General features: G+C 37.4%; 2 protein-coding genes across 2 annotated transcripts; one reads left to right on the top strand and one right to left on the bottom strand.

Moving 5' to 3' along the window:
• The first annotated feature begins 139 nt into the window (after positions 1 to 139).
• On the top strand, positions 140 to 2612 carry LOC113275660 (F-box protein At3g07870-like). Its single transcript, XM_026525202.1, has 2 exons — positions 140 to 1557; positions 2285 to 2612. Exon 1 carries the CDS (start codon positions 300 to 302, stop codon positions 1551 to 1553), a length of 1254 nt encoding a protein of 417 aa, XP_026380987.1. The 5' UTR covers positions 140 to 299; the 3' UTR covers positions 1554 to 1557; positions 2285 to 2612.
• A 291-nt stretch (positions 2613 to 2903) lies between these two features.
• Positions 2904 to 8962, bottom strand: LOC113275659 (phosphoenolpyruvate carboxylase 4-like). The gene is made up of 19 exons (XM_026525201.1): positions 8738 to 8962; positions 8158 to 8321; positions 7880 to 8072; positions 7720 to 7788; positions 7546 to 7624; positions 7391 to 7467; positions 7068 to 7163; positions 6819 to 6960; positions 6491 to 6604; positions 6348 to 6400; positions 5966 to 6220; positions 5676 to 5801; positions 5492 to 5593; positions 5253 to 5399; positions 4999 to 5097; positions 4767 to 4855; positions 4465 to 4591; positions 4184 to 4390; positions 2904 to 3915 (listed from the first exon to the last, which is right to left on the bottom strand). Exons 1-19 carry the CDS (start codon positions 8891 to 8893, stop codon positions 3091 to 3093), a joined length of 3120 nt encoding a protein of 1039 aa, XP_026380986.1. The 5' UTR covers positions 8894 to 8962; the 3' UTR covers positions 2904 to 3090.
• Between the last annotated feature and the right edge of the window lie 3117 nt (positions 8963 to 12079).

Below are 12079 nucleotides of genomic sequence, written 5' to 3'. Positions count from 1 at the left end.
ATGCATTTGGCTTGTCTCGTACTAGGAAACACTGTTGTCTCATGCCTGAGTCAGACAGTCTGACTCATAATAGTCCGTACAAGTTAATGCGTGTGGACACGATTAATCCCAGATTTCTGTTGATTTATGTTCTTGCCCTAAAACCCTACAAAGTCCAATTCTTAAAATCAGGCGAAGGAACTCCTCCTGACTCACTCACTCACCCGCTCCAACAAAACCCATTTCTTCTCAAAACCTTATAGTGATCGCGTGATCTCATCTTTCTTCTTCTTCTTCTTCAAATTGCTATTAACTCTGTGATGGGGAACTTCGATATGCTTCCAGGAGAGATCGTCTTCAACATTTTAACACGTTTACCAGCTGAATTAGTTCTAGAGTGCAAGTTAGTGTCTAAATCTTGGAATAAGGTTGTTAGTTATCCATCATTTTCTCAAACTCACTTGGATCGCTGCCTTGAGGATCTTGATTCTGGTGGTAAGTCTACTTTCCTGTTGGTGAATGACGATTTTGTTTATTCGAGTTTTTCCTACAGAAAGTTTCATTATTTAGAATATCATGATGACAGTTCGTCAGAGAACCCACCTTTTTATAGAGTTAAAAGAATGAAAATAAACCCTGCTCCGTATATGTATTACTATCTTGCTGGTGCATGCAACGGTTTAATTTGTCTAAATGGATGCCCTGATAATGACTGGGTCAACTATGAGCCTGTTTATATCTGTAATCCTATCACCAGGGAATGTGTGTATTTGCCTGTATTTGAGAGAACACCTGGTCTTCTAGCTCATTCTCATGGTGACCGATTGCTCTCTGGTTTCGGTTCGACTAATGAGTACAAGGTTGTTAGAATGTTTAACTTGCTGGGAGAACCCAATTTTTTACAAGTTGAGGTGTACACACTGGGCAGTGGCAAGGGATGGAGGAACTTACAGAAGAAATTCAACAAAAAACTGGATTCGTTTAAATGTGTCCGTGGTGTGTTTGTGAATGAATCTCTTTATTGGAACCTTAAAACAGGCAAGTGCAACGTTGTCGCTTTTGATTTGGCTAATGAAATTTTTGTCGAAATACCTGAAGCTTTTCCCACTTCTTCGGATTATATATTCGGGCCATTGGGGGGTTCGGATTATATACTCAGGGTATTGGGGGGTTATTTATCAGCTGTCCGCTATGATAATTATTGGAAAACATCTGAGTTATTGCTTTTGAAGAAGAAGGAAGAAGACGGATCATTAAGTTGGATAAAAGAGTTCGCTTTAAGCAACACGGATACGCATCAATCACTTGCCCTCTCGTGTAGGGGTACAGTTCTATGTCACTCAGGCACAAAGGTCCAAATTCATGACCTAAATTCTTTATCCTCAAAACTACTTGTGGATTTTGGCAAGGAAAGGTATATATATGAAACAATCCCGCATATGAACACCTTGGTTTCACTGAAAGCATTAGGAGAGGAGACTACGAAAACAATGGAAACGGTTGACGTACCAAGAGATGTAGATGAAGTATACAAGGAACTGCCAAGGAATGCATCTGCAGGCACCTACATTTAATCTGGTAATTGTTGTTCTGGATGTGGGTCTTATATAAAGTACTATTATGTATGTCGGCTTTATTTTTAGTTTCCAAGTTGGAGTTTTCTATCTTTCATGGCTATTTGTGCCTCTCTTTCTATCAATGTCTACTTGGCTATTTCCGTTACTTGTTTTATAGCTGCTTATATATTTTGTTATGAAGTTCTAAAGTAGAGTAAGGTTACAACTTAGAGGCATATAGTAGTATCTGCAGTTCGACACGACTCTGTTTTGCATATGTATAAGGATATAGATATGCGAAGTAGAATGTTTCATTTTCTGTAACAACCAACATGGTTTTTGTTTCTGCACAATTCACTGCAATTAAGATGATTTCTTGTCTTTTAATAATGCTACATTTCTTTCTCCACGAAAAGGCTCAATAATAGCTAGGCTCCTGTACTGAATTAGAACGAATAATGTTTCTGCTGGCAGCAAGGATTTAGAGGATAAGTGCACGTATAAAGAGTTGATACACCCACTTCACACCTGCCAGTACGGAGCTGTATGTCTGTGTAGCCTGTACTTAGGTTCTCTAATTTTGTTAACACAGTAGAATTCTTGTAAACAGTCGTCCTGATATATGCTTCTGAACTCAATGCTTTAGTAAAGACTTGTATTCATCTAACATTCTAGATCGAGTTCCAAATATTGTTGGGAGTATATCTTGAGCATCTCTCTTGACGCTACTTCTCTCTGCCTGTTTTCAGTTTTCTCTTAGCCTGTTTCTTTCAAGGCCAAGCATTTGGGATTGTTTTGCTTCATCAGAATGGTTACATCTGGTTCTGCACCGTTACCAGCAACCTATCAGTGCAATACTAGCCTCTTCAACATATCGAACTTTTGTGCTGTTGTTGGGATAGTAATCTTTTCTTTCTCAATTAGTTTCCTTGGATTTGTTTATTTTAGGATATGTACTGTATTTGTCTGGATCCCACCCAAGCAGATTTGAATTTGGGCATGACTTCCCCTCTATCTTTTGCTATTTTATATGAAGTTGATTGCTATTTATGAGATGATTTGGATTAAGCAAGTTAATTGCTATTTTGTATCTCATTCTGCATCCTTGAAAGCTACCTGCAGTTTGTTTATCCAGATTCGCTCTTGAGATGGAGATTTTGTCTGGATCCTACCAAGCAGTTTTTGCTGAGACATTTGGTTGCCAAATGTTACCTAAGGCAGACTCAGGGATTCACATATAGAACTGTATCTTTGTCAGACTCCCTGATTGTGAGCTACTAGTTTAAATCTTTCCAAATTGTGAGACTTAGACGAAAAATCTGAAATCACTCGTCTCGGTTAGCTACAAGCAACACATAACAAGCAGTATACATAATCCTTCATATTTAAAATTCCTTGTTGCCAAAATTTATAAACTTATCATGTATGTTCTCCTATACCAGACACGACACATTGCATATGTTTATAAATATTGAAATCGGAAAAAAGAAACAAAGGAAAGGAAAGAAAGGGTTTTTAAACACTTGACTCAAAGAATACTCATATACTCAGCAAATCAACCTGTGTTCCTCATACCAGCAGCTATCCCGTTGATCGTGATAAGCAATGCATCTCGAAGCTTGTGATTGTCATCATCATGCCTCAACCTCCTTAGTATCTCAACTTGTAACATGTTCATTGGATTCAAGTAAGGAAGTCTACTCTCTATGAGTCTTCTCAAACTGCGGTTATTTTCCGAAAGTTTTTCATGCCCACTAACCACCAATACAAATTTTCCCGTAGCCAGTAACTCCCTCCTCAGTTCTTCGCCCAGTTCTCTTCTGCTCTCAGAAACAAGAACTTCGTCATAATGCTTAGCTATAGGTATATCAGCTTTTCCTAAAACCATCTCTATAAGATCTACAGTCGATTGAAAGAACGGCCATTCTTTGTACATTTCTCTTAAATCTTCTGTATATCCTTTCTCGCATGCACCTTTTAGGCCAGCACCAACACCAAGCCAAGCTGGAAGCACGAACCGTGTTTGGGTCCATGCAAATACCCATGGAATCGCACGAAGATGCCCGATACCAGTTGAGCTCTTTCTTCTCGAGGGTCTACTTCCTATGTTAAGGAACCCAAGCTCAGCTTGTGGAGTGGCTTCATGAAAATAGGCAAGGAATTCAGGGTTTTCGTACACGGTACTTCTGTAACTGTTACAACTGATGTTTGATATTTCCTCCATAATAGTTCTCCATTTGTCTTCTCTTGGAGGGTGAGGTGGCCGGAGAGTTGCAAGAAGTACGGCAGATGTGTAGATCTCAAGCTGTCTAACAGCTGTTTGTGGCAACCCAAACTTAGCTTGCACCATCTCACCTTGTTCAGTTGATCGAAGTGTACCCTGAAAGTGCAAAACAAGCACCCCGTGGCTCTGTTAGTTCATACATAACTGCTTTGAATTTTATCGCCATTTATCATGTTTGGTTTAGTAATCTTGTATTTTCAACTTTATTTTGAACACAAATCTTTGTTTAGCAGCTAAAGAAAGGAATTTGGTTCAATTTTGATTTTAAGCCTTGAAGCGTAAGCACTGCCCAATAGGACAAAACATTATAGCATGGATTACTTTTTGACACTAAACAGAAGTAATTGGAAATAGGATAGCTTACCATTACGGAACCTGGTGGTTGGGACTGAATGGCAAGATGTGTGGGACCACCACCACGACCAATGCTCCCTCCACGTCCATGGAACAGTGTTACTTTAATGCCAAACTCATTGCAGGCAGCAACAACATCCTCTTGAGCTTTGTACAGTTCCCATGCTGCAGTAAAGCGTCCAGCATCTTTACCCGAATCAGAATAACCAACCATGACCTGGTGAACAATTAATCTCATCAACCTAAAGCTTCAATAAGAAAAGACTCCCAAAGCTATTTTACAATATGTACCTCTTGATGTCCATTATGATTTTTCAAGATGTGCTCCCTGTACCAATCAATGGATAACAACTTCCTGATCACAGAACCAGCTCCTCTCAAGTCTTTCACAGTTTCAAATAGAGGAACTACTCTTAACCTGTTAAATGAGGAAACAACCAATATAAGTGATGCAGGTTTTTATTCAATTTGTTTCGCCCATTTCTTATACATGTCATCCTCCAATAGATTGGCTAGAGATAACCTTGGCTTACAGATCATATTTTATTAGGATTAGAAATTTAAGAAATGACTCTTTTCAGTTGATATCTTACGTTCCGCCAGGACAGGGTCTCCCAATCTCCCCACTAACAGCTAGTCTAGCATCTTTTTGTAAGAGCTCCACAGCCAGAACATCACTTGCCTGCATATCACATGCGGGGTCAACGTTATCTATGATTCAACTTAGTATTAAGGTTTGAGAAACAGATGCTAGACAAGCTGTTCATCTAATTAGTAGATCAAAAATGTGAGAACATAATTTTAAATATCAATATAGTTGCATACATGAGAGGCCATCGAAATAACATAGGCCCCGAGTGAGTCGCTCCCTAACTCAGCAGCAACGCGGAAGGTGTCCAAGACTTCTTTCACATCAGGAACAACCTATAATGTAATAGACCATCAAAATGAGCAAAGACATAAAATGGTTATAAATAGAAAAGGAAACAAGAATCAACTTTCTTCTGGATTCTAATTGCTAGGCACCATCTGTAATTCCAGGATTCCAGCTACGGACACGACAAGACCTAAATGCTTACCTCTATTGTCTGAGGGACTAGAGGCCTCTTGCCCTTGAGCTCTCTAGTTAAAAATTCCAGCTTTTTGTCTTCATCCCACTCACTATATACTCCCATATCCAAGTATCTAGTAATTGCATCTAAAGCTTCAGCATGTCTGCCAGATTCCTGAAACAAGGAAGAAAAATATATATGCATCAAATTGATTGTCAAAACATATTCCTGCTCAGAACCACAATAACAAAAAGTCAAAAACACACCTGACGCAAATCGAGCTTCATTAATACCATCCCAAAGGTAGCAACCCTTCGGATCAAATCTGCCAGTCTTCCATCAGCAAGGGGGGCAGACCCACACGATTGCTGCACAAGAAGATGACACGCACAATTTATTATCTAAGTATAAAATAACACATGAAAATTGACTGTTTGGAGATTTATATACCAAGGACTCGTAGCATAGAATTAATGGTTCCAAAAGTTGATCTGAAGTTTCGTAGTATTCCAAAGGATCATGGTCACAAGGTAGATCTTCAAGTAAGAGCTCCAGTCGTCGCCGCGTTTTCATTAGCTAAATTCATTGGATACAGGGACAATAGAGAATTAGATCAAAGAAGTATGAGGATTCAAAGAAAAAAAAATATTTTGGTAAATGGATAACTTGTGTTGACAAACAAAAACAACAAACCAATGAACTCTTTTGAGTTAATGTTGGTCGCAGGAAAAATCCATTACCTTATCCTTCACACTACCTAGGAAAACTCTGTATGGAGCATTTCCAGGAAGCTGGGGCAGGGTTGGTTCTAGCAGCTTCTGGAAGCTAGACCTGCCTATCTGAGATTCTGCAAATAGTTTTCTCTGAGCAAGGAGTTGATTGCCAGATTTTGGTGTTCCAGGTGACTGAACGTTGCCAGCAGAAGCTTTGATGTTGTTAGGTATACCAGTGTTTCCGTTTCTGAATGGTTTCTTAGAATTTTGAGCCGAAACTTCCTAGACTCACAGATTAAAATGAAGAAATTGTTAAACATGTTGCTCCTCAAAGCTAAGAATGACAATTTTACGCGTAAGGGAAATAACTGAAACCAAAGGTAGACCTGCCTAGCTAGTTATCTTTTACCTGACGATCTGAGCCTGGAAATTCCAGTCTTGGGTATTGAGATTCCCCATCGTCTACACCACAAAATAGAGTTTTCAATAAACTTCCAACTACCAATAATAGCATAGAGTCCGAGAGGAACCACAATACAGAGAAAGACTTGCCTTTGCAAGACGGCAGAGCTGCACCAGCTGGAAGTTGCGTTGGCAGGGCCAGAGCTTGTGGACTGTAATTCTTTGATTGATTCCAAACCTTAGGTTGCTCCTCAGATGCAGCTTCTACAGGGAAAAAAAAGTTTCCCCAGATAACCACATTTAGCAGTTAAACAGTGCGCCTAGGTAGCGGCACGCAAAAGTAATGCCAAATTGCACGAAGCAGGATGCCTAAATAAAATAACAGGCTGAAACATAGTATACAGGCTTTGTAGAAAGCACTCACATAAGATTTTTTTTTTCTTTTGAGGGAATCCTGAAGATAAGTCATAGTACAAACCTTTTCGTACGATCTCCTGTACGTATCTCGACAGTTCATTACTGCATTTATTCATAGAGAGCTCAAATCTAAGGCTGTCAACTTCACGGATGTATAGATCAGTTGCCATCCACCGTGATAGAAGAGTTACGTCTTTTGTGACCTACCATTGGAAAAAGCACAAGTTCATAAAATGAGAATCTAAAATGTCAAGCATTACTTCAAGAGAAAAGGGAAAAAAGTTAAGGTAATTATTGGTACTGAACTCACCTTTGATGTTACGTTAGGATTTCCATCTCTATCACCCCCCATCCAAGAGCCAAATTTTATAAGAGTCGCGGTCATTGGAAGCGGCCTTCCTGTGTGCTGTGTGAAAGATTACAACATTGTAAATTGTGAATGTCAAAGGATAGCTTCAATGAACATGATAGTTTCCACTAACAGATTACTAGTATCATCCTAATGCAGAAAGCATCCAATGGAGTTCATTGTCTTTAAAGAAGAGCAACTTTCCACTGATCACTTGGCTAATGGATGAAAAGCATCTGGTAAGAATTAAGAGTTACTGATAATTAAGAATTGAATGTACACACCTTCTTTAATGCATTACTGACACGGCGTAAATAGTGAGGCATTGCTCTCCAAAGAGACTGCTCCACAATGTGCAAACCTAAGATACATAACAAAGGTACAATTATAGAGAACCCGGTCCATTAAGATAGGTAGTTTTTTCAATCTAGTATCTTACCAGCCCTAGCTTCATCTACTGGTGTTGGTTTGTGGCGCCTCAGTTCATCCGTCTGCCATATTGAAGTTATCTCTCTCACCTACCAAAACCAGATGTACATGTCAACACTCATGGACTCATGCTATGCAACAAAAGACAAGGTTATCCATAGATATTAGAAGCGGCAAGATATACCAAATCTTCTATCAACATCTCGCGATCTTCATGGCTAAGATCAGGTCGATCATTGTATTCTAAGAGATGCTGCAAGGAAAGAAGTCTAGTAAGATCCAAATAACAATAATCGTAAGCGTACTTTAGTTGATCACACTAACAGTATACCAAAACATCTTACCGTGATTCTAATGTGCTTATACTGCAATGTTCGCCTGTTTATCTGTGTAGGATGCGCTGTAAGAACAATTTCAACCTCCTGCCTGCAGACCGTCTCGTAGAGCTCATCTGGTGAAACTCCACTCTGTATCAACTGATTAAATGTGTCATCGCAAGATTTTGACAAAACTGTCATGTTCCTTGTTTTACGTACCCTGCATAAAGAAACAATTACAGGTTGCGATTTCTCCAATAAAAAAAGATGACAATCTTTTTGAACAAACTGAACAATATATTCACCTGTGATGGGTCTCAGCAATACCCATTAGATTGAGGTAATGGCTGAATGCTCTAGCCAGAGTTAAAGCTTCATCGAGAGTCATATCGGATATTTCAGATACTAATTGCTTCTCAAGTAGCTCAGCCATATCTTCTATATTTGCCATCCTCATATTACATGCACTCTGACAAAAACAGAAACAAAATCAATCAAATCACCCAAACCCACACATATGCACCTTCTTTTTTTTAGCATCTATTAAGGAAAAGAAGAGTACTTATACAGCTAAACATCAAAAACAAAATACAATCATGTGAATCATTTTTATGGGTGTGCATGGAACATAACTAATCGAACAAAGTAGATACAAAAAGATTCAGTTTCTGGGTCATATTAAGATCACTCTGATCAGACAAATAACAGATTAAGAATCAATACAAGAAACATTAACAGAAAACGATGAATATGCCCAGAAACTCAAAACAGACAAAAGATCTGAAAAACATCAACAGTAATACAAGTAGAACAAACAACAACCTAAGTGAAAACAAAACAAGAAAGATGGTGTGATTTTCTGATATAATAGAGATTGGTTAGTACCTGAGCCAGAACTCTATTTCTTTCAAACTTGTCCATGATTTTATGACCAACTTCTCTTTGAAGAACTTCAGTAAGAAGACTACCAAGCAATCTACAATCATCTTCAAAGCTTTGAAATGATATTTCTTCTGCAATATCATCTGTTGTATCTGTCATTTCTCTCTTAGCACAAACTCTGAAAAAACAAACCCAAAAAACCCAGAAGAAGAAAACAAAGAGTATTCTGGTTTTATGATTGTGATTTGGTTTTTAAGAGTAAATTCAAAGGATCCTATAGAAATGGGTATCTTTGTTAAGTGACACTTGTCAGTAGTAAATAGGTTTATGAATTGAGGTGAAATGTGGGACCTACAACTATATAAAGAGTTTTCACTTTTACCGATTCATGAATCAAGGATCTCATGAAACGTGTACTAGGAACCGGATCTTGTGGCGGTAGTTGTTTTTCGTGAATACCAACAAACAACTAAACAAAGGACTAGGGGATACTCGGAGAAGATTCATTGGGTTATTCATTGACACAAAGATGTTCTCCCATTATTCATGCTTGCGTTTCTTTTTGGTCTTTGCTTTTGAAACCATGTGGTGTACTTCTAGCTATGAACTAGTGTAGGTGTAGGGGATGGTCATGACTCGTGAGACCCTTAAATCCGTACTTATTCTACAGTTTTCTTGAATTTGTGGGTTTCGGATCTATAAATAACCCAAGAATCGTGATTCTAATTCTAATTCTAATTCTAATTCTAATTCTAATTGTTTAGCAAAGAAATCACACGTAGTGTGGTATGCAAAATGCATAGGCACTGTTTGAGAAATGATACTTCAACACCGCTCTTTTTTTTTATTTACTTATCTTCTTAAGTAATTCTATAGTTAAAAAGTTTTATTTGAGTGAAATTTCCATACTCTTTCAGATTTTTTATTTGAATGATCCCGAAATTCTCTCAAAATCGAGAGATTTTTAATGATTTTCTGAGAGTTTATTGGAGAGTTTATGTGATTTATAGAGAATCTAGAGATAGAAAAATGAAATTTGCAAAGAGTCTTTGTGATTTGTAGAGACAAAAAAATATAAAATATCTAATTAAAAAATTCAAAACTTCTACATATTATTTTATTATGTCTGTTACTAGGGCTTAACCCGTGCTGTAACGGCACGGTTTCAATTTATCCCTCCATCATTTTTTTTCTTCTTTTCCTGATCCAGTAAGGTTGCTGAAGTTAGTATCAAGTACAACAGCTCCCACAAACACAATAACAACTTTGGAATTCATGGAAGAAAAAAAAGACATTGAAGAACTACACATCTCGTTCAATAATTTATGGCATGACATTGGTAGCATGCATGTGCTCGATCACGACGATATCACTAAAAGTGTTACATACTTGTGCACACCTTTATTATAACCAATTTTGGTAATTAAAACACTTTCTTTTTTCACCTTGGCAACTTATAAAATTAGATTATGAAGAAGACAACAATTCTAAAGCATAATTTTTCATCTTAGAACATCATAATTGATCGAGCATAAATTACTCTTCTATCATGTTGAAGAATAAACCAAGATACTATGAAGAAGACAGAAGGGATCAACAGTTGTTGCTGATCCAGTAGTGTGGATCAACTATGAGAGTTGACAGAATGTGGTTGGATCAACTGGTACAATTGACACGATGTGAATGGATCAACAAGTATTGTTGACACAATGATATTCGGTATTTAGAAGTTTACTTGGGTTGCAAGTATTACAAGTTTGTTTACGAGAGAATTGTCTAGAAGTTTCTTTGTTAGAGTTTGATTGTGTTAGGAAAGTCTTTTTACTTGAGAGTCAAGTTTGTTAATCATATAAATAGGTTGTTGAGCCATGAGTCGAAACACATCAATTAAGAGAGGTTTGTTTGAGTTTAGTTTTGTGTTCTTTCATTAAGTCTTTGATATCAGATTTTCTACATCTGGTATCAGAGCACTAGTATCAGATTCTAGGGATGTGGGTATGAGAAGTTAAGTTGAAGAAGATGACGAGTTTAAGTTCAATCAAGGTGCCAGTGTTTGAAGGCAAAAACTTTGAACTTTGGAGGTTACAGATGGAGAATATTTGTACATATCAAGAAGTATGAGATATTGTGAAAGATGGTTATGTAGAACCAGCAGAAGGAGCTGTAGTCGAAGGAGCTGCGCAAAATCTATTAACTGAAAACAGAAAGAAGAATTTTAAAACTACATATATTCTTCATCAAGGGGTTTATGAATCTCTCATGGACAGTGTTATCTATATTAAACAAGCTAAAGCAGCATGAGATGGTTTGGTTAGCTACTACACAGGGTCTGACAAGGTCAAGAAGGTTAGATTGCAAACCCTAAAGAGAAAGTATGAATTATTGCAGATGGAAAGTACATAAAAAATATCATATTTTTTCTCAAAGACTTTGAATCTTGTCAATGAGATGAAGGCTAATGGTGATACTATAGAAGATTCAACAGTTGTTGAGAATATATTAAGAAGTTTTCCTGAGAAATTTGAATCAAAGGTGACTGCTATAGAGGAATGCAACACAGTTGCAACTATAACTCTTAATGAATTATTGGGTTCATTACAAGCCTATGAACAAAGACTGCTATAGAAGACAGTTGCTGCAAAACAAGTTGAAGAAGCACTTCAAAGTCAAGTTAGCTGGAAAAGCAACCAAGGAAAACCTAATGCTGGAAGGTTTCAAGGAAGATATAACAATGGAGGAAGATCTAATACTGGAAGTTATCAAGAAAGAAAACCAGTTGATAAATCAAAAGTTCAGTGTTACAACTGTGGAGATTTTGGGCACTTTGCCCCAGAGTGTCCAAAACCTAGAAACACTACTGAAAATAATTATAAATCAAATTTCAAAGCTAATATTGTTAAAAGTCAAGAAAAAAAAGAAGCAGAAGAGCAGAAGGCTGAAAATATGTTACTAGCATGTCATACAGCATAAGAACAACCTCAACTTAAGTGGTACTTAGATACAGGTTGCAGCAATCATATGTGTGGTAGAAAAGATTTGTTTGATAAGCTTGATGAGTCTGTCAGATCAACAGGAAAGTTTGGCAACAGTTCTACAATTCCAGTTATGGGAAAAGGAAGAATTGGAATTGTTCTTAAGAATGGTTCAAAAGCATATATCATGGATGTGTTTTATGTACCAAGATTACATCAAAACTTGCTGAGTATGGGCCAACTATCTCAAAGAGGATACTTTATGAATATTTACAATGGTTTGTGTTTCATCAGAGATAGAAGAAGAAGATTGATTGCTAAAGTGAAGATGACCAAAAACAGGTTATTTCCTTTGAATATTCGGCACCAAAAG

Source organism: Papaver somniferum, chromosome 4 (genome assembly GCF_003573695.1).
Source record: "Papaver somniferum cultivar HN1 chromosome 4, ASM357369v1, whole genome shotgun sequence".
NCBI lineage: Eukaryota > Viridiplantae > Streptophyta > Magnoliopsida > Ranunculales > Papaveraceae > Papaver > Papaver somniferum.
This window is presented reverse-complemented; position numbering and strand designations above follow the sequence as displayed.

Bases quoted from the DNA above. Each gene is read 5' to 3' on its own strand.
- LOC113275660 (XM_026525202.1), top strand. From the start codon at position 300: ATGGGGAACTTCGATATGCTTCCAGGAGAGATCGTCTTCAACATTTTA.
- LOC113275659 (XM_026525201.1), bottom strand. From the start codon at position 8,893: ATGACAGATACAACAGATGATATTGCAGAAGAAATATCATTTCAAAGC. The intron at 4,856-4,998 runs GTATGCAACTAT...TGTGATATGCAG, and splicing joins TTATTTCGATGGCCTCTCAT to GCAAGTGATGTTCTGGCTGT. The intron at 3,916-4,183 runs GTAAGCTATCCT...TTGCACTTTCAG, and splicing joins AACCACCAGGTTCCGTAATG to GGTACACTTCGATCAACTGA.